The sequence below is a fragment of the Alligator mississippiensis genome, chromosome 2 (assembly GCF_030867095.1).
Source record: "Alligator mississippiensis isolate rAllMis1 chromosome 2, rAllMis1, whole genome shotgun sequence".
In the NCBI taxonomy this organism is placed as follows: Eukaryota; Metazoa; Chordata; order Crocodylia; family Alligatoridae; genus Alligator; species Alligator mississippiensis.
In genome coordinates, this window is record NC_081825.1 from 60,374,703 (window position 1) to 60,395,850 (window position 21,148).

The following is a 21,148-nucleotide window of genomic DNA, read 5'->3' on the forward strand; positions in this document are numbered from 1 at the left end:
ATTTTATTAGTGAAGCCTGAGCTGAAACGAGAGAAGCATGTCACTTGGTTCATGCCCTAAACAATATGATCTGGAGGTGGTAAGCACTGCACACATCCTCCTGAGCATGCAAAAGCAAGCTGAAATGTAGATAAGAGGAAAAGTTTTAGAATTGGGTTTTATTTTCACACTAATAAAGGCAGCAAAAAATAAATAAATAAATAAATTGAACAAATATTGCTATTGCTACTGCTGCTCTCTGCTGGGGGTCAAGCATCATTCTGAAAGATGGCAGCATTCCAGAGAAAGCAGAAAATTGTAACGTGGCATGAGGCTTATAATTTGAAGAAAAAAATAGTAAAAAATCTCTCATTTAATTTCTTTAGGGTGCAGTAGGTGGGGATTAAGCCACAAACAGACTCATAAACATGTTTGATATCTTGGCAGCCCAAAGGTTTCAGGCAAAAACAAAGTACAAATACAATCTACAACATTTAAAAATCCATCGTCAGGAGAATTTATGATAGATTCCAGCAAATTCCTGGTTCCAAGACTTGTTATGAGATACTAGCTAACAGTACAGAGACACATTTTGTAGCCATGACAGACTGTGACTGACCACACGCAGTGGGACAATCTAAACGTGCAAGTTTCTTTTTCCTTTCCTTTAATTACACCTTGAACTCTTACCTAGAGCACCCCTGGCTTCATTTGAACTCAAGACTAGACTCAGTAAAATTAGTGTGGGCCTACTCTGAAGCTCTTAGTCACACTGACTGCCCTATTGACTTCATAGGAGTAGAGGTGTGAGGATTTTGATGAGGCCTTTTCAGATTTTGGTAAATAGATTATGTAGTCTTAATTTAACATAGGCTTCCTTTCCTAATAAGTACTGGAATTACCATTCTGTGCGTTTGTGGAAACCACCCAATCTTATAGGTTAAACTAGAGGTGCATCGATGCATCAGTCCAATATCGGATCGGTACTTATATAAAGAAAAGTGGCTGCATTGGAAATCGGCCTGATGCGGCCGATAATTTGGTCAATAAATGCCTGTGCATGGTGTGCAGCCACAGTGCAGCACTCAGGCAGTGAGCACAGCCTGGCAGAGTGGAGCCACCTCCAGCTGGTAAGTCTGTTGTAGTGGAAGGGGAGCGGGGAGGGAAAGGGTGTGGGGAGGAGCAGATCAACACGCCCTGTCATGAGGGAGGGGGCAGGGACAGGCACTGCACAGCTGGGGCAGGGCAGGGCGTGGGATGGAGCCACAGCTTGTCAGGGGGAGGAGTGGGGAGGTAGTTCCTACTGCTGCGCACACCCCAGCAGGAGACGGGGGGGCATGTGCCCCTGGATCTGCATGGGGTGAGCGGGCTGCAGCTGTGGCCTGGAGATGGTACCAGTCATACCAGTCTCTTCTTCCTAGTGGCAGGGCTCAGGGCAGGGGCTATAGAGTGGGCTGCAGCCACCCCAAATTTCACCATAGCTCCTTCCCAGTCCTGCTGCTCACCCAGTGGAGCCCCGGCTCTTCCTGCCTCAACCCCGCCTCCCCCCATGTGCCGGGAAGAGGCATGATCTGCCCCTCCTACCCCTTCCCTCACCTTCCACCACAACAGACTTACCAGCTGGAGGCAGCTCTCCATGCTGTATCAGAAATCAGACTGGTATCACCCGATATGCCTCCTTAAATATCGGATATCAGTATTGGCCCCAAAAATCTCTATCGGTGCACCCCTAGTTAAAACCTATTTGTCTATATTTTATCCTTGCAAACTTGGACACTGCAATGCCAAAACCTGTCTGTATTATAGCCTCCAGGAGTGCTGCCACCATAACAGGGCCATTGCAGTAAATTACTGCTACGAAGCATGCCAGTATAGATGCAGCATTTTCATGATGATCACTGTCCTTTGAGGAAAAATATGGTAGATTTTAACTTCACAGCTGCAGTCTGTCCATATTCAGCATATTATAAAGCCTACTTTCCACTAGCTGATCTACATCACTTTTTCCCCCAAGTTACTTATGAGGTAGTTTGATTAGATTCACTGAAATGAAAAAGCAGTACAGACCATAACTGCACAGAACACTTGTAAGAACATAGCTGTTGAAATATAATCAATGGTAACATCAGGCAACTTACAGAATGAAGCATTTCTTTTTCACTGACCTTTGAGACAGAGAAGTGCTGAGTTAACTAGACTTTGGATTTTTAATCTTTACAAGTACTCAATAATTATGGTCTCTTGCCAAATAAGGTCTGCACTTAACTTGCACAACAGTGAAATGTCATTGAATAACATAATTTCAGTTAACATCAGCAGCTTCAATTACAGCTCTTGGAGTCGATAATTTTATGGAAAAATGTATTGATATTCCCTGACAAAGTTCTATTTAAAGAAACCCAGTTGTCTTGTTTTAATTATGCAGTCATTGGTACAGACATGATTTAAAACTGTAGAGCCTGTACAACTAATTCTGCAGTGTACTCATTTCCAGCCACGGGTCTGCATACGTACAATTAGTAGGGGCACACCGATAAAGATTTTCTGACTGATACCAATGTCCGATTATTAACCAGCCATATTAGCTGATGCCAATCCAAAAGCCAATTTACAGGAAAGCAGCCCAGGAGGTTAGAGAGCAGTGTCTGGCCAGTAAGTCTGTGGGGAGTGGGGAAGGGCAGATTGAGGGCCCCCCCCATGGTGAGGGAGGGAGCAGGGTAGGGGCAGGGCAGGTACTGCCCAGCCAGGGCAGTGAATGTGACCCCTCTGGGAGCAGAACAGAGCCATGCACAGCTCGTCCAAGGGGGGCGTGGGTTGTGGGCAGCTCCCTGCTACTGCATGTACCCACGTGGGAGGCATGGGCTGCATGTGCCCCCCTGGATATGTGCATGGGGTGAAGGCAGGCTGCCCACTGTGGGCTTGGAGCCAGGGGCTGTGCCAGCTTCTTCCCGGCAGGGGGGGCTGGGCTCCAACTAGGGAGGGGTGGGGCAGGCGGAAGTAGCACTGGGAGAGGTGGTTCTGGTAAATTTTGGGGGTGGCTATACTCCACCCCATAGTGACCCCTCTCAGCGCTGCCACTTGCCCCGCCTGCTGTGAGTGCAGCCCCAGCCTAGCTCCCCCAGCAGGAAGAGACTGGTGCAGCCCCTGGCCCCGAGCCCTCAGCAGGCTGTCTTCCCTTGCCCCACGCATAAATCTGGGGGAGCATATGCCCCCCCCATGCCTCCCCCAGGAGTGCATGCAGTGGTGGGGAGCCATCCCCGCTCCTAGTCCTGCCCCCAGATGAGCCACCCTAAGCTCTTCTCCACACCTGGTGGGGTAGCATTCAGCATCCTGGCAGGGCAGCCCCTGCCCCACGCCCTCCCTCACCATGGGGGCCTCCATCTGTCCCCTCCAGCCCCTTCCCCCTCCTCCCCCCCCCGACCTACTGGCTGGATGCTGCTCTCCAAGCTGCTGGGCTGCATTCCCGGCCACATGCATGCTGCAGCTGCGCACATGCACTCAACACGTATTGGTGACATTAATTGGCTATACCAGCCATAAAAGGCCAATTGCTGATAATGTTTATTTTCCTTTTATCCATGCCAATCCGATATGTGACCAATACATCGGTTCATTTCTAACAATTAGCTCCCAACATGAAGAGATCTGATAGTGCCATCCCATTAGTGGTGTCACAGCTTGTTGACCCAGAAATGTAACACGTTTTAAGATAGTTACCAACTTCCCCTATGATCTGTGTCTTGATTATAGGGCCTGTGCAGTCACCAAATCCACTTTGGCATTGGACCTGACAGACCAAATTCACCTTTCATTCGCCTGTAATTCCAGAGTTGGTTTGGAAATGAGTTGCGTTTACTTTAACAGGAGAGCAAGATCTGGCCCTGTTTGTTTAGTTACAACATATTAGTCGGGCTGTTTTATCTCAGATCTCCATTTATACATTTTGTTTTATAGATCTAAATAAGGCCCCAGCTAAATGAGTGTACAATTGCTTTAAAAATGCTTGGAGTAGAAGTGAAGCATAAAGATTCAATGTTGTACATGTTGTTCAAACACCAGTGCCTGGATCAGTTTCCAGATACTAATCCAGACACACACCAGCACATCATTGAGATTATATATGTCAGTGTTTCTCAACCAGGGTGCAGCCAGATCCTTTGAAAGGCACCATGAGGTGTGAGGAGATAAACAAGACATGAGGAGTTAAACAGATAAGCTAAGTAGGTACACACAGGCTCAGGTTTGTCCCTGCCTTGAATAATTCCCCACCTCCCACCTCCACTGCCCAGCTCCTCTGCAAGAAGCGCAAGCACTGTAATGTATATATTTTTTTGAAATTGGATGCCATTCAAGTCACAAGTTATGGAGGGTGCTCAGAGTCCAAAAAAGGTTGAGAACCACTGAGACAGCTAGATCCAGGAGGGCAGAATTTGTCCTTTTTCTCAGAGCCTGACCCCATAGCACCACTATTTGAAACATCAGGTTTCTTTAATTAAAACATAGACAGTTCATATGCCCCCAAGCATACAGGCTGAAAACATTAGAATAGGCAAGAAACACTGAAGTGTGTCTATCCTTCATGACAGGCCACTGTTTCACAAGGAAGTACAGAGCAGCAAGAAACGTACAATGCACACATTTGATTTAAGGCCACTGTTACCTACCTGGATGAGTGAGAAAAGATTACAAAAGGAAGTTCCTTTGATACATCCGTGGAAATAAGACTTCAGCACTACAACCCTCTAAAGAAAAATGACACCAAACAAAATTAGAAGTTTTGAGAACCTCGGAAGCTACAAGAGGCAGGATTTCAAATGAGTTACATTTATTCAGTTAAAAAATGACAGTTAGTAATGGTCACATGAACACCAGGGAACTGTTTCTACATTTCCTGACGTCAATATGAGCGGCACTAGTTTTCTACATATACAAATCTAATGCCAGTTAAAAAATACAAAACCAAAATCCAAGACACTGTGAAATCAACACTGCTTAAAAACTCAAAATTCAATCTAATTGATATATTTTAAAATAAATATTTTACCCCATTTCTTATTTTAAAAAACCCTTCTACTGCTTTCAAAGCAGTTACTTCTTTTAATACCATTCCCAAAAGTCTTTCATAAATAGTCATCATATTGATTGTCTATTAGTGCAGCACCTCTCAGTCTTAGCTGGGGTCTCCATATTAGGCAATACAGTATTTTGTTCATACACAGTGTTTTTGTTTTGTGTGTTTTTTTTCCTTCTTTTTTTACTCCCTGGTACAATTTCTTTGAATAAAAGCATACCATGCTGGCAAAACCCATGCAGATGACAAAGCATGAAACATAGCAAACAGAGCCTGTAAATTACTTGTTTATTAAAGAAAAAAACAAGGAATGTAGTGTTAAAATCAGGTTATTGAAAAAAAAAACTACCCAAAACAGTATTATGGACAACAAAATTTAATTTAAAAATCTCAATGTCTGCCTTATTTACTATGAGCTGTTCAACATTCAAGTTTAAATATACTGCATACAAAAGTCTTTATCCCAATTCATTTCAAATTATCTCCAACTTTTTCCATTGGGGATAAGTATAAAGCAAATTCAGTACTAAACTTGGCTCTCTCTGTCTTTTAATGAAAATAACCATCTTCCCCAACACTCAAGTGAGTGTATCCTGTTTCAAGCTGGTTTCAAACAGAGAAACTTACAAATCTAACAAGAACACGCTGACATTACCCAGTGTCATAACCTTTAACATACTCATAAATTCTTGTGTTCTCTAAAAATACAAACTAGTTCAGAACTGGTGACTGCAACAGTCTTAAAAGGCCACATCTGTAAACCTTCTACACATTTTTTTTTTTTAATGAAAATTATAATCTTAAGGGCTACTTAAAATTATTAAGCAGGCTAATGAGTCTCTTCGTGGTTTCTCTCTCATAGACAATTGTGCAATTTGAAAAATATCTCCTCTAAGGAAGCTAGGAATCATGGAGTCTTTCCCCTGGCCACATTAAAACAAAGCCAACCAATTTTAGATGCCACTTGAATCTTACACTTGGAGCCTCAAAGGATCACTACTGAGAAACATTTTCCAGAAATGTCCCTAGTCTGACAATTGTCTACATTCTGATCCCCTTGGGCACCTCTGAACAGCTCCATTGCCCAAAATAATAAACTGCCTTCCACATGGTTACTTTTAGTAAAGTGCTTATCATTATTCCAAACTATAGAAAAAGAAAACAAAATGTGCAACTTGGGCCTGGAGTCTTTTCAGTCTTTTCCCATGAAAAATTGCTTGCATGGGCCCTGGTGAGAATTCAAGATCTTATTCAACAAGGGGCGTGTGCGTGAATGTTGCCTTAAAGGGACTAACTCACAGTCTTAGCATTAGCCCCTTGCTGAATTGGGACTTAGCTGTTGAAAGAATGTTGGAACATTAACTTGGATGTAGACTGGCAGTAAGCACAGAGCCTATAAAAGGTGGTGATGCCCTGGGGTCATAGCTTCAGGAGGTGTACTTCTTGGTAAAATGGAAGGCATACAGACAGCTCTCACTAGAATCTTTTCATATTTATATACAAATATAATATATATTAAATATAATATAAAAATAGCTATATTTCTCTTCCCTCTGAAATTCTCTGAGACTTTTCTTTGAATCCTCGCAACCCAGGCAAATTTTAATTCACTCCAAAATACCATTAAAAAACCATGCTGTATTTTTCTTGCTTCCTCATACATCACCATGATATTTGCCCATAAACACACAATCTTTTCTTAACCAGCTTCTTCCCTCCTGCCAGAATTATTCTGTGACATTATGTATGCTCTGGAGCCTGTGGTATCATACCTTTATAATTACTGGAACTAACGGGAGGTCACAAACCATAGATGTGTGACTATGCATGAGTTAGGCAAAAAGATCTTGGATTAGAAAAGAGAGGCTGAAGGCCCACTCTACCTCTCTCCCTTCTCCAGGTTGTTAGGCATTTTGCAATTGCCTCTAGTAAGTTTTTTTTCTAGTGCAAATTTTTAGTAGCAAGCTGTGAAGCAAAATAAATTGTTCACATCAATCATTAGGGCCTGGTTTATATCACAGGCCCAGCTCACAGCACAGCAACTCCTTTAGTCTTGGAGTTCCCCTCACATATCCCCCACTCCAATTGGTCGATGTGCCCTGTTGGCCCTGCTGCTTACTCCTGACCAGGAGGCAAGAATTGCAGCATATTTAAAAAAAACAGTTTTGCCTCCCGGCCATCAAGAGCAAGCAATGTGGTGGGAGGCTCACGGGGAGGAGGGAGGGACTGGGGCGGGGAAGGACGGAAGCTGCAAGATTAAAGGAGCCACTGCACCATGAGCTGTGCCTGCGATTTAAACAAGGCCTTATCAATCATATTCAAGCTTGGTGAAATACCAATTTCTTTGTCTTTAAAGTTTGCCTGAACTGTGATAGAAACTTGTCAAACTTATGCAATAATTTTCCAGTTAGATTATTGCCCCTTCCTCTTTTAGCTAACAAGGAAAGCATAGGGTTTTTTTGTTTGTTTGTTTTTTTGGTTGACCTCTCTCGGAGGTTATGGAAGGCTTCTCAATTAAAGTACGTAGCATTGTAGTACTCTGCCAACAGCCTTGTTATAACCAACCTCTCATACAGATCTCAGGTAGCCTTTTTATCATCTGATGTATAGTAATGCACCAAAGAATTTTGGGGAGTTGAAGGATTTGAAATGCTACATACTAAACTTTCCCTATGCCTGAAGAAGGGTGGTTGCACCTGAAGAACCTTGTCTGCCTGTCCTTAGACCAATGTGGCAACAACCTACACCCCCAAAACACACTTCAGCTGTCCTAATTGTGTTCTGTATCTGCAAGTATTGCAGTTTAACGGCTTGTGTTACCATTACAATTCAAACTCCCCCAGTTTCCTTCTTTAGTGCCATTTTATTATTGTCAGACTGAAAACCTGTCTAACATTTCTATTTTCTGCTACATAAAATCTTGATAGCTGAGACCTCTAGTCAACAAAGCCTAATTCTGGACACAAGTGGAATGGTTTAGCAGGGTTAAGAAAACAGTCTGAAATAAAAATACAAGTCAGTGAAGACTTACTTTTCTAAAACTTAAAAACCAAAAGTTTCTGACAACAAGGCTGGCTCAGGGAATTACAGAAACTGCTAGCGTGAGCTAGAAAGCAACCTTGATATGTTTAATATTGGTATCTGTTCCTTGCTCCTGGGTTCAAGCAGCTTTTCGGAGCAGAAACCAATGCAATTCTCTTTGGTTATTCATTCCTTATACTCTTCTCCCTTTTCCACAGTGATTCTCCAGGACCCAATCTTAAACTTGCTTTGTGATTTTGGGATGCTGTGCTGTGGCAGGGGAACCTGGAGAGAAGAAGAATCTGATAACAGGATACAGTGGAGAAGGCAAGACTATCTTGAGAAAGTAGGCCAATATTCGCTAGCCTCATATTACCTTTCAGTGACCTTTGTTCATTCAATAATACAATCAAGCTTCCTAATATGAAATATTCCACCACTATTTGGTTACATTCATACAACTCCTCCCTAATACTCAGACGTAATTCAGCTCGACTCTAAAACCTTTCCCTCTTTAATATTACTTTTCATTATTATGCTTTAATTTTTATTTTTTAAACCGCTAGGTCCATCTTTGTATATATTCATTTTGCTATGCAGCTGTAGTTTTCAAAATCTAGTACCATAAAATCTACTGAGCACTGATTTAAAAATAGTACATCATTTGTTGGAACTTTTTATCATCTTTATAAAGTGAGGTTTGCCTTCTGAAGTCTTAGTTCAGTGGTATCCCTTTTATATCAATATTCTGATAGTATTAACCTGTGCAATCCTAAATACCTATTTTCCTATCAATTTCCAATTAAAGTTAATCTCTTTGAAAAAACTCAGATTATGTTCTCCCTAAATGAATAATCTCTTTTATGGAGGCACTAGAGAGTGGTGCTCTTTACTATTCGAACACTTACAAGTTAAATCATATATCTGTTCCAGATTAGCATTTGAATGGTGTTCCACTCTTTTAAAAAATGTTCAGGATCTCAACTCAGACGATTGTTCAAATGCTTGTATAAATTAATACTATAGAGAAACAGCTATGCAGCAGAGACACAGGTTTTGTTGACAATGTACCAAGACTTCAAAACTGTAAATGGTTACAGATTCAAGACAACATAATCAAGATGTTCAATGTTATCACCTGAATTAAAATCAAGGCACTATGGGTTTTTTGTTGGTTTTTTTTTTGTTTTGTTTTTAAAATGACCCTGAATCAGTTCTGACTAAAGAAAGGTCTAATTTTGAAAGGAGAATAAAAAGATTCCAACATATTTTAACAAGTTACAATTCTCACCACAGAGAAGGTGATTAAAAAGTGCCTAAAACATTATTAAATGTAAATATATTTTTGTGCAAATTACTTCTATAACTGAAACATTCTTGAAAATTACTTTCATATAGTTTTTTTAAACCTTTTACATAAATATTTCCAACTATGAACTATATCAAAAGATAGCTTTGGGGAGTAAAATTCCAAACCATCCACAGTAAAGCAGTGCAAATTCCTATTTTTCAATAAAAACAATGTATAATTATGAAATGATGGATGATATTTACGGATCTGAACGTTTTGAACCCTGAAACATGACTGTCAGTTCAAACAGTTTCATCAATAATTTAACCCCCAAAAGTCAACGAACCAGCACACTATACCTCACCGAACAAACCGTGACATCACAGACAAAGCACAAACAAGAGACTTGTGCCCATACTAAGAGTGAAAATTGATGCATCATGTTGTAAACAAAGAATAGAACAGAGAAAAATATTAGTCTGAGCATGGTGTGAGAATTTAGGGAAATGTATTCAAACCTACAAATAACAGATTACTTTTTTCATGCATCATATAAAATATTTTGCTCTCTCTCCTTTTATGCAGACATATACACAATATTTTACAGCATCTGTACAATAGAGAATTTGACTCCACACAACATTTTGAAAATATTTACTGTCCCATAATAATCTGAAAAAAATGTCATGTCTTTTGGACTGTTTGTGTAGCATTATTGTAAGTAAATTCAAACAACTGCTACAGCAACAGCATGGCCATTGTAACACTTGATACATTTACAGGACTGATAAAAAATACCAACATTTTTAGTGCCCTTTCAGTTCACTTAGGGTTTGTGACTGGATCTGGACAAGTTAAACATGGCAGCACATCCTTTAAAACACCACAGACATTGGGGCAACTAAAACACTGTCAAAGTTGGCCTTGTCCTTGCCATCTTCTTTTACCTAAGGTACCTCAACAGCATCTTGCAATATTATCTTCTGCAAACAGATTCCAGAAGTTAGAAGCAGAGCTCTCAATACTGTATTTTATAAAGCCTTCAGACTTCTACCTCTACTATCATCAGTGCAACTGTTTATGGAGCAGCCCCTCCCTGCAGTTTGCTTCCAGAAGAAGCAGAGCCTCGTGCTACTGTGGCTGAATTTTGGAAGGATCAGTCATGGTGTCAGTTCTATGTCTCGAAAGTTGCTGCTGCTGCTGTTGCTGCGGTGGCTGCTGCTGCGATTGATGCTGCGGGTGGTGAGACTGAGTAAAAGTGCTCTGTTGTAGTGGGAAAGCAGCAGAAAGAATGAGCTGAGCTGATTGGTTTCCATGAAGTAACCTGGATGTCTAAAACACAGAAATACAGCATTATTTCCTGCTGCTCCAAGTACACGAGGCTAATTATATTTTAAATCTCTCATGTGAGGTGAAACATCAGACTCTCCATATATTCACTTACAACTGAACAAAGTGAAGATGCCTTTGTAATAAAATACCTAGCTTCCAAAGCGTATGCATATTTTGATTTGAATAACTGTGGAACAACTGTACTTAATTTCTCTCTCATACCAGTGACAATTCATCCTCATTAAAATGGAGCACAGAATGCTAGGGCTCAATATTTAATGTGTCCATGTAGCTCAGAATGGTGGGTGCCAGGCAGGAGCATGCAGCCAGCAAATTGTGGCTCTGGGCTCCAGACCACGCTGCCACTGCTTCAAGATCCAAATCCCAGCCCTAGAGCAGCTCCCTGCAATGCCGTGCACCCTGCCAGCATTGCTGTGGAAACCCTGGCCCCATACCGTCACAGCTCCCTCCCTCCTGGGGTGTATCCATGGAAGCCAGCCGCAGTGATGTGGGCAGTGGCTTCTGGGAAATGGAAGGGCTGGATCTGCCATTTTGCTCTGCTCTAGAGCAGTGGTTCTCAACCTTTTTTTGTACCCCTAGGCTTCAGCTCTGCAGTGTGTGGGGCTGGGGGTGGTGGAGTGGGGCCCAAGCAGCCAGCCCCTTCCAGGCTGGAACTCTGCCAACCTGCAAGGGAAAAGCCAGGGTTTCCCACATTTTCTCCTTTTAAAGAGAATCCATTTTTAAAGTTTGTTCATGACCCTTTCATATATTCTCATGACCCACTTTTGGGTTGCGACCCACAGGTTGCGAAGTGCTGTCCCAGCGATACCCAGTTCGATGCTCTCTCCATATAGCATCCACTTCTGCCATTGTCAGAGATAGAATACTAGGCTAGATGGACCATTGGTTTTACCCTGTATGGCATGTCCTATGTTCTTGGAAATAATGCACATGGGAAGACTTGGGGATTTGGTCCAGACCAAACTGAGAAAGCTAAATTAAGAAGTGAAAGGTAGAACACTAACCTGGCAGGACACGTGTTTTAGAAAGGAAAAGAAATCCTGTGCAGTCTCCCTCAAAGTGCTCTCCTATTATTTTACTTCAAGTAGCAAATTACCCTGGTTATAATTTGCCACATTCCCAACATAAGGTGGTGTTATATTTATTGAAGAAAAGCGATGAAACATCACATCCACTCATAGGTGAGGACATTTGAAAATCTGGATTCATGACTGCAACTGGGCAGCAAGAGATAAACTACTTATTAAAATGCTATGGCTGCAGAATTACAAGGGAGCCCATTCAACAGTGCAGCTCTTTTTGAGGTTGAAGTGGGGAGCACCCACCAGCCAACCCTGTAGTGCAGGGATGTTGAGTATACAGCCTACAGGCTGAATCTAGCCTGCAAAGCTGCTCCATCTGTCCCACCAGGATAGGGAATTTGGCAGTGTGGGCATCTGGGAGAGGTGAGCAAGGCTGTGCAATACGGTTCCCTGTTGCAATGCAGCTGCCTGGCCCACTGCCATTTGTGTGCCTCTCCCTAGGCAGTCTGCTGCCACTTCAAGCCAAATTCAGCCCATGAGGAATCTTGCGGTCCAGATCCATCCCAGGACACAAGATAAATTTAACACCCAAAGTTTAATGACTGGGATATTTACCTGGCAGGTGAAAGGTCCAAGTTCAAATACCTATTCTGCTCAATTCAGACCAAGAATGCTCTCTCTTTTTATGGACCTAGTTGCCAGGCCACCAGCTGTTCTCTCTCTCTCTCTGATCAGAAATCCCACCCAGTATCTGAGAAATCTTTCCTACTGGACATTTAATTGATACTGGTGCATTCCCATGAAGTTTCAGTAAATCAAAATCCTAACAACAAAATTATTCAATTAAAATTTATGACTAGTTTTACACTGAACCATAAATATATTCTCCTGAATTACATGAATGCAAACATATTTGCCCTGAGGAGGGTTCCTGCCTCTGTCATTGAAAAGATAAGGACTGTAGTTTGAAGGGATAAATGCTGATAGTAAATGAAGGGTTTTACAAGAATACAACTTTAACTGTGATGCTAAAGGAATCTGTCAACTTTAATTCAGTGCTTCGTGTACTTGATTTCTTATTTTATCATTCCTGTATCACTGATAAGGGAAGTAGTAGATACACTGGAGGGTAGGGCTACGATTCAGAGAGACCTTGACAAATTGGAGGATTGGACCAAAAATCTCTTGAGGTTCGATAAGGACAAGTGCAAAGTCCTGCACTTAGAATGGAACAATCCTTTGCACCAGTACAGGATGGGGACCAATTGCTTAAGCAGCAGCTCTGCAGAAAAGGATGTGGGGGTTACAGTGGACCATAAGCTGAATATGAGCCAGCAGTGTGTCCTTGTTGCCAATAAGGCTAACAGCATACTGGGCTGCATTGGTAGGAGTGTTGCCAGCAGATCGAGAGAAGTGATTCTTTCCCTCTATTCGGCACTGGTGAAGCCACATCTGGAGTACCGTGTCCAGTTTGGCTCCCCCACTACAGAATGGATGTGAACAAATTGGAGAGTCCAGTAGAGGGCAACAAAAATGGTTAGAGGGTCGGGACACATGACTTATGGGGACAGGCTGAGGGAACTGGGCTTATTTAGTCCAGAGAAAAGAAGACTGAGGGGGGAATTTAATAGCAGCCTTTAAGTACCTGAAGGGGGGTTATGAAGAGGATGGTGCTAGACTGTTTTCAGTGGTGGCAGATGACACAACAAAGAGCAATAGTCTCACATTGCAGCAAGAGAAGTTTTTAGATTAGGTATTAGAAAAAAACCTCTCACTAGAAGGGTAGTAAAGCACTGGAACAGATTATTCAGAGAGGCTGAGGAACCTCCATCTCTGGAGGTTTTTAAGACCTAGGTAAACAAAGCCTTGGCTGGGATGAGACAGTTAGGGATGGTCCTGCTTTGAGTAGGGGGTTGAGGTCCCTTCAAATCCTACTATGATTCTGTAGCAGTATGAACAAAAACTATTTAGGGATTTATCTTCCTTTAGGGAACATAAAGTTTAAAGTTCAAACAGATTCTCTGGTTCAGCAGAGGCCAGTTTGCACATCTTTAACACAACCTTTACTTGAAGGAGGTTCTCCTTTACTGAGATGGTAACTGACATATCTCCTTTTCTACTTCCTGCTACCTTGTTCAACCCTTTCTGTGTGCCATACGTTGCAGTACACTAGTTCTGCAGTTCTCATTGTCTCTCCTTGTATTAATGCATTCTATATCTTCTCCCTCTGCCCTCAGTTCTTTTTGGTTTCTGTAACTTCTGGTACATATTTTTTTTTTTTTGGGGGGGGGGGGAAAGAGGGAGAGGTGAAGAGGCTTTAAGTTTATTGTAAAGTTCTTGTGCGCCCTTGGATTTTGTTGTCTTTCCCTTTTGAAACAGCTTCTCTTCTCCCTCTCCTCTGAGAAAAGGAGAGTGATTGCCTTATGAGTAAAGAGAGTGGAATGTGCAGTGTGTGCTCCTGAAGGTCAACAATACCAGAGAGGATAATGTGTAAGCTGGAGTGCTGCCTCCTAAGCTAGCACTTTTGTATTCATGAGACTTTCACCCTCTGCTGCCCTACAGGATGTCATAGGAACCAGAAGGAAAAATCAGGCTGCTTTCAAATAGTGTCACTCCTCTTTACTCAATGTCATGCAAGCATTTTTACTATAGTATAAGCAGGATCCATGCAACAGGTTGATGTGGAGCACCTGCATGAGCAACCAAAGGGGGAAATGGGCATCACAGTGAACTAAGACCTGTACAAGGGACACCATGGCCCAGATAGTATCTCATTACACTGTCTCACCATGTGGCGTTGGAGGAAAGAAGTACAGAGTTTCTAGCCAGAGACTTCAAGTTAGTAGGAGCACCTGCAGAAGCAGCCAGAGGCAGGATCTGCAGAGCTTGACTGCTTGGACAAAACTTTCTCTACCTTGTGCTGATTGGCTTGGCTTTGCCAACTCTCTCCATCAGAAGTTTTTCAACTCCATACCTGTCCCTTTTACTCACTCCCTTCCCTTGTCCTGTCCCTCTCAGCTTCCATTTAGCTCACCCCCACCTAAGTAATCCTCCACCTGCCTACTCAAAATATGAAATATAACATTTGCTGCTACCACACTGTTTGCTCTAATGGTAGGTTATACCCTCATCCAAACTTCCTTAGACCAGAGGTCAGCACCCAACACCTGGATCCAGTCTGGGAAAGTCCAGTTCCAACTGCATTCCTCTTATGCCCTGTGCCATGCCACTGATCCCTTTCTCCAGTGTCTCCCCATCTTGCAGTGCCCTCCATGCTACTCTCTCTCACCCCCTACACCACCAAATTCGCCACTCCCCCTTACTGTCACTGGGGATGGGAAATGACAGCGTGTGGGTGGTGGAGGCAGCAGCAGGCAGCTTGGGTACTATGGAGTGGGGGGTGGTGACTCAAAATGGCAAGGTGGATTGGCAGTCCATAGCACCAGCTTAGTCACAAGCAGCAGCCTGCCACTCAAAAATGTTGCTGACCTCTGATTTAAAGTGTACCCTTTTAAGAGCAGGGACCAACTACATTTACAATAACATGACCCATTCTTGGTCAGCCCTCGATCACTACTATAATCAGAGCAATTTTCCTGTCCTTACTGACTTACTTTTTCTCCTGTTTCTGTCTTAGTGGTATGTAGATTAAGAAAAAACTCAGTGTCTCCCAAACTGTAGTTCTTTTGAACATGAAGATTACAAATGATTCAGAGTAAGGTCTTTGAAATAACTTCACTCTGCACAAAATTTCTTCTCGGAGAGAAGGCTACCAACCAGAACAATCAATTTCCGGACAATAGGTTTGTAATGTACGTTGACATTGAACTTTCAGATATGTGCCTCCTCAAGAATTCCTGAAGTGCTACATTACCTGTAAGAACTGATGGGGATGATGGGCCAGCTGAGTCTGAGCTGGCTGCTGAACTGTACTGAGCTGCTGTTGCTGCTCTTGCTGACCTTGCTGTTGTTGCTGCTGCTGCTGTTGAGCAATTGATAACGTCTGTGCCTGTTGCTGTTGTGCAGCAAAAGTAGGGTAGGCTGTCACCACCTGCCCCATAAACATAGTGCTTGGTACCATTACTGCTCCACATGCTACAGGGGCAGTGACTAATTTTGTTACAAGTTGCTGACCTTGAGAAAACCTGTTAAAGGAAAGACATGACAGGGTGAAGTTAGCTTAGTCTGGCAGAAATTCACTGTCAGCTAACCTGGGTGAATTTCAGATGCTGATCTTGTTATGTAAACACCAACTCTACTACTGAAAAGTGTCATTCAAGATGAACCTGTCCTTCCCAAAAATTCAAAACGTAATAGGCTAGATGCTTATCCCAAAGAGCCCTTCACAGCCTCCTATAATGTCATTGGTTTAAACAGGGAGACAAGAACATAATTTGAGTTGAATTTGGTTTTCTGACTACATTTATATAAATACATGTCAAAGCTAAAAAAACTTTATGAACTTCTTGGTGCAATTTCTCTCTTTTTGAAGATGTGGAATTCTAGCAAAATCATTTGAATGAACTTTTCCTTGGTTGTTACCTGATCTGTCTATCTTGTGTGAAAGTGGTTACGGCTGCAGCACTCTGGTTATTGTTCTGTGGTAAGCTTGATGGAATCTGGACAACATTTCCTGTTGTTGGCTGAGAAATCACCATAGTGTTATACAAGGGGGCCGAAAGCGTGCTCTGTGATTGACTGGAGAGAGAAGTCTGTTGATTGTGTCCGCTAAGTACATTTGGTTGATTATGCTAAAAAAGCAAAATAATTTTATAAATTAGTTAATTGAATTGTAAACATATAAAAATTATTACAGAGAAATAATTTACTTTGAAGGTATAAATACATGTGCCATAAAAATAAATAATAACTGTTAATGATAAAAGTTCCTATGCAGTACTGTAAAAATTCTTATAGCCCTCCTCCCAGCTTTGTAAACCTATATTAATCTATTTTTTATAGATGACTGAGCATGGGTGAAATGACTTCTCCAAGGCTATAACAAGTAAGCAGCATGGCCAGGTAGAACCCAAGAGTTCCTGACTCCTAGTCCCTTGGTTCTTCTTCAAAAGTATGGTTCCTCTCTTACACATATGGAAAACTGCAGCGTCTCTTGCTTAGCAGAGGCCAGCTTGCAAACCTTTAACACAAACTTTGGTTGGTGGAAGTTCTTTTTTACTGAGATGGTAACTGGTATGTCTCCTCTGCCACCTCCTGCTACATTTTCCAACCCTTTCCATGTGCCAAAAGGTCTTTGAAAGTGGAGATACATGGGAATATGAATGTAAATCTCAGGACTCTAGAATCACACAAAACTCCCTAACAATAAAGCTGAAATGATCAGTGACTAAAATTGTAAAATTCAACGTATTTTTTAAACTACTATAATTTGTTTTCAAATTTTAAAAGCATATATTCAAAAAGGCACCATTAAATTTAAATCTAGCTTTAAAAAAAAAAAAAGGTTTAAGCTAGGTCCAAGTACTACCCACTGCCTCTACTGTCTCCTACCAAACCATGGGGCATTTCAATATTTTCCTATTTTAAACCAAGTTCCTAAGCTAAGTGAAAATTCCACATAAAAAGAAAGAGTGACTAGGCTGAAGACTGATGCAGAGCTAGTTGCTATTGACCATTTACACTTCAGAATTTTACTAAAAAGGAAAAATGCAAAATATGGAAAAGGATAAATATTTCTACCATAAACATTGAAGACATGAAACCTGTGTTTGTTGCACACACAGTTTCACTGACTAATGGAAATTCTCTATCCAACACTCTCTAGGCAGGCCTATCAGTTTCAGTTCTGCTCAGTATAGGCATTTATGACAAACGTTACCTGTGTTACAGTATTTTGCAAAGGCTGTTGCTGTATTATATGCTGAGTACTAATATGCCCAGTATTCATTCCTCCTTGAATTTGATTAGTTTGAACAACCGGACTTTGCATATTTATTGGTGTCAGCTGCTGAAGGTTAGAAGAGTTTCCAGAAGTAAGTTGCACAGAACCAAAGTTTAGTCCAGGAGGTGATTGCTGCAAGAACATCTTTAAGAAAATCCACAAATTAGTTAAAAAAAAATAAAATCTACTGGTGGTTTGAACTATTAGTAAACATCTTTAATATGATATATTAAAAATCCTCCAGTAAGATTCCTGACTGTGAACCTTAGGATCATAGAAAAGTAGGGTTGGAGGTTCATTTAGTCTCTTGAGCATGTCTAATCATCTCTGACAAGACATTCCAGCAAAGTGTCCGTCTAACCAGTTCTTGAAAATTTCCAAGGGTAGAAATTCCACAATTTTCTATGTAGCCTGTTCTAATGCTTGACTACCCTCATATTCAGAAAGGTCCTTCTAACCTCCAACCTAAATTTCCTCTGCTGCAGCTTGAGTCCATTTCTTCTACTACTGTTCCCTACAGCCACAAATAAAAGTCCATTTGTATTCTCTCTGTAATCACCCTTCAGGTATTTGAAGACTATTATCAAATCTGCCATCCAGTCTTCTCATCTCCAGACTAAATAACCCTACCTCTTTCAGCTTTTCCTTGTAAGTCATAGTAGTTTCATAGTTGTTAGAGTCGGAAGGGACCTGAGCAGATCATCGAGTCCGACCCCCTGCCATGGGCAGGAATGAATCCTGGGATCATATGACCCCAACTAGGTGGCTGTCTAGCCTCCTTTTGAAGACCCCCAAGGTAGGAGCAAGCACCACTTCCCTTGGAAGTTGGTTCCAGATCCTAGCTGCCCTGACTGTGAAGTAGTTCTTCCTGATGTCTAGCCTGAATCTATTCTCAATCAACTTGTGGCCGTGATTCCTAGTTACTCCTGGTAGTGCTAGGGGGGAACAGGGCCTCTCCCATTCCCCGCTGGTCCCCCCCAGTAAGTTTATAGATGGCCACCAGATACCCTCTCAGCCTTCTCTTGTGGAGGCTGAATAGGTTCAGGTCCTGTAGCCTCTCCTCGTAGAGCCTGCCCTGATACCCCCTGACCACATGAGTGGCCCTTCTCTGGACCCTCTCAATGCTGTCTACATCCCTCCTGAAGTGTGGTACCCAGAACTGGACGCAGTACTCCAACTGTGGCCCGACCAGTGTCGCATAGAGGGGGAGGATCACCTCCTTGGACCTGCTCGTGATGCATGTGTGGATGCATGACAAGGTGAAGTTAGCCTTACTGACTGTTCTCGCATTGTTGGCCCATGTTTATCTTGGAATCAACAGTGACTCCAAGATCCCTTTCTGCCTCTCTGCTGACAAGAAGGGAGTTCCCCGGCCTATAGGTATGCTGCTGGTTCTTTCTCTCTAGGTGCAGTATCCTGCACTTGTCGGTATTGATCCCATCCATCCTATTCTCATCCGCCCACCCCTGTAACCTGTCCAGATCTAGTTGCAGCCTATCCCTCCCTTCTAGTGTGCCCACCTCTCCCCACATCTTAGGGTCGTCCACAAATTTGAACAAGGTGCTTTTCACCCCCTCGTCCAAGTTGCTGATAAAGATGTTGAACACCGAGGACTGAGCCCTGGGGGACTCCACTGCCCACATCCCTCCAGGTTGAAAATGACCCGTCCACAACCATTCTCTGGGTGCGGCCCTCTAGCCAATTTGTGAACTATCTGACTGTGTAGGCATCGATGCCAGTCTCCTAGTTTTTTTAATGAGAATGGGGTCAGTGTCAAAGGCCTTCCTAAATTCCAGAAAGACTATGTCCACTGCAACACCTGCATCCAAGGATTTTGTGACCTGATCGTAAAAGGCAATCAGGTTGGTCTGACACGACCTGCCCCTACTGAACCCATGTTGGTTGCCCCTGAGTATACTCTCCCCTGCTGGTCCCTCACAGATGTGCTCCTGGATAACTTTCTCAAAGAGCTTCCCCAGGACCGAGGTAAGACTAATGGGCCAATAGTTACCTGGGTCCTCCTCCCTCCCTTTTTTGAAAATGGGGACCATATTAGCCTTTTTTCCAGTCCTCTGGCCCCTGGCCAGAGCACCACAAATGCTCGTAAAGCCATGCCAGGGGCCCCACAATGACCCCTGCCAATACCCTCAGCACCCTACGGTGGAGAGCATCTGGACCTGCTGATTTAAACACATCCAGCCCCTCCATAAGTTCCCTAACTAGGTCCTTCCAGGATTCTAATCATGGGGGTTTTTTGCTCTGCACTAGACTCTTTCCAGTCTGTCCACATCTTTCTTGAAGTATGGGGCCCAAAACTAGACACCATACTCCAGGTAAGGCTTCATCAGTGCTGAACAGAGCAGAAGAATCACATGCCTTGATTTGCATGTGACACTCCTGTTAATACAATCCAGTATGTTATTGGCTTGCTCTTTTTTTTTTTTTGCGCAACAGCAGCACACTGATTGTCAGCTCATATTCAGCTTATGGTATACTGCAGAGGTTTCCAAACTTTTTCTCATTGCATACCCTCTCTTCCAGATTTACCAGCTGCCTGCATACCCCTACCAGCCTATGTTTTATATTTTAACCCCTTAAATGGCAATTATTATTATAATGAAAATTAAATCCACCATTACACAATTTCTCTCGCATACCACCCAGAGATGATTTGTGTATCCCTACAGGTATGTGTACCACAGTCTGGGAACCCCTGGTCTATTATAAACCTAGGTCCTTATTTGCAATACTGCACATTAGCCAGTCATACTCCAGTCTGTACCTGTGCATGCAATTATTCTGTCCCAAGTGCAGGACTTTGTACTTGTCCTTTTGAATTTGATCTCACAGATTGCAGACCTTTTTTCCATTCTATTCAGGTCATTCTGCATCCTAGCCCTGCCCTCCAGAGTGTCTGCCACTGCACCCAACTCAGTGACATCCACAAATTTATTAAGTGTGCACTCAGTCCCATCATCTAATCATTAATGAAAATATCAACCAAAACTGGACCCAGAACAGACTCCTACAGAGTCCCACTTAATACCTCCTCCCAAGTAGACATTGAGCCACTGCTGATTTTTCTATTCCTAGTATCACTAGTAGTTTAGTGAAATAAAGATAAACAATGGAAATATAACTATAGTACTTCGCTCTACCAGTTCTGTACATAGAAAGGACACCTGATTCCCTAGAAATTGACAAAATGGGGCAAAAAAATCTATAAAGAAGGGTTTTCCAGATACTACCCAGTTTTGACAAAACTGATAGAATTCACTTATATTTTGGAATCATTGGGAGTGTCTACTAGGGGTGCATTGATAGAGATACAGTTGTCTCCAGATGGTAAGTCCGGTGGGGTGGAAGGGGGTAGGGGGAAAGGGTCATGGCAGGGCATATTATAGATATAGACAATTTTCTTTATATCGGTACCAATCCGATATCGAACCAATGTATCAGTGAACCTCCAGTGTCTACACATACAATTAACGTGACTGAATATACTTCAG

At 42.4% G+C, this 21,148-nt stretch overlaps 1 protein-coding gene across 8 annotated transcripts in view; it reads right to left on the reverse strand.

Annotated features, from left to right (window-relative positions):
• Positions 1–4,787: 4,787 nt before the first annotated feature.
• Positions 4,788–21,148, reverse strand: part of CLOCK (clock circadian regulator) — a 119,089-nt gene continuing 102,728 nt past the window's right edge. For all 8 annotated transcript variants that reach the window (XM_059721750.1, XM_059721749.1, XM_059721754.1 and 5 more), the window contains 4 exons: positions 17,577–17,783; positions 16,280–16,488; positions 15,612–15,882; positions 4,788–10,694 (listed from right to left, as the gene is read on the reverse strand). In XM_059721750.1, coding sequence (XP_059577733.1) covers positions 10,494–10,694; positions 15,612–15,882; positions 16,280–16,488; positions 17,577–17,783 — 888 coding nt within the window. In that variant the 3' untranslated portion in view covers positions 4,788–10,493. The remainder of the gene's footprint in view (positions 10,695–15,611; positions 15,883–16,279; positions 16,489–17,576; positions 17,784–21,148) is intronic.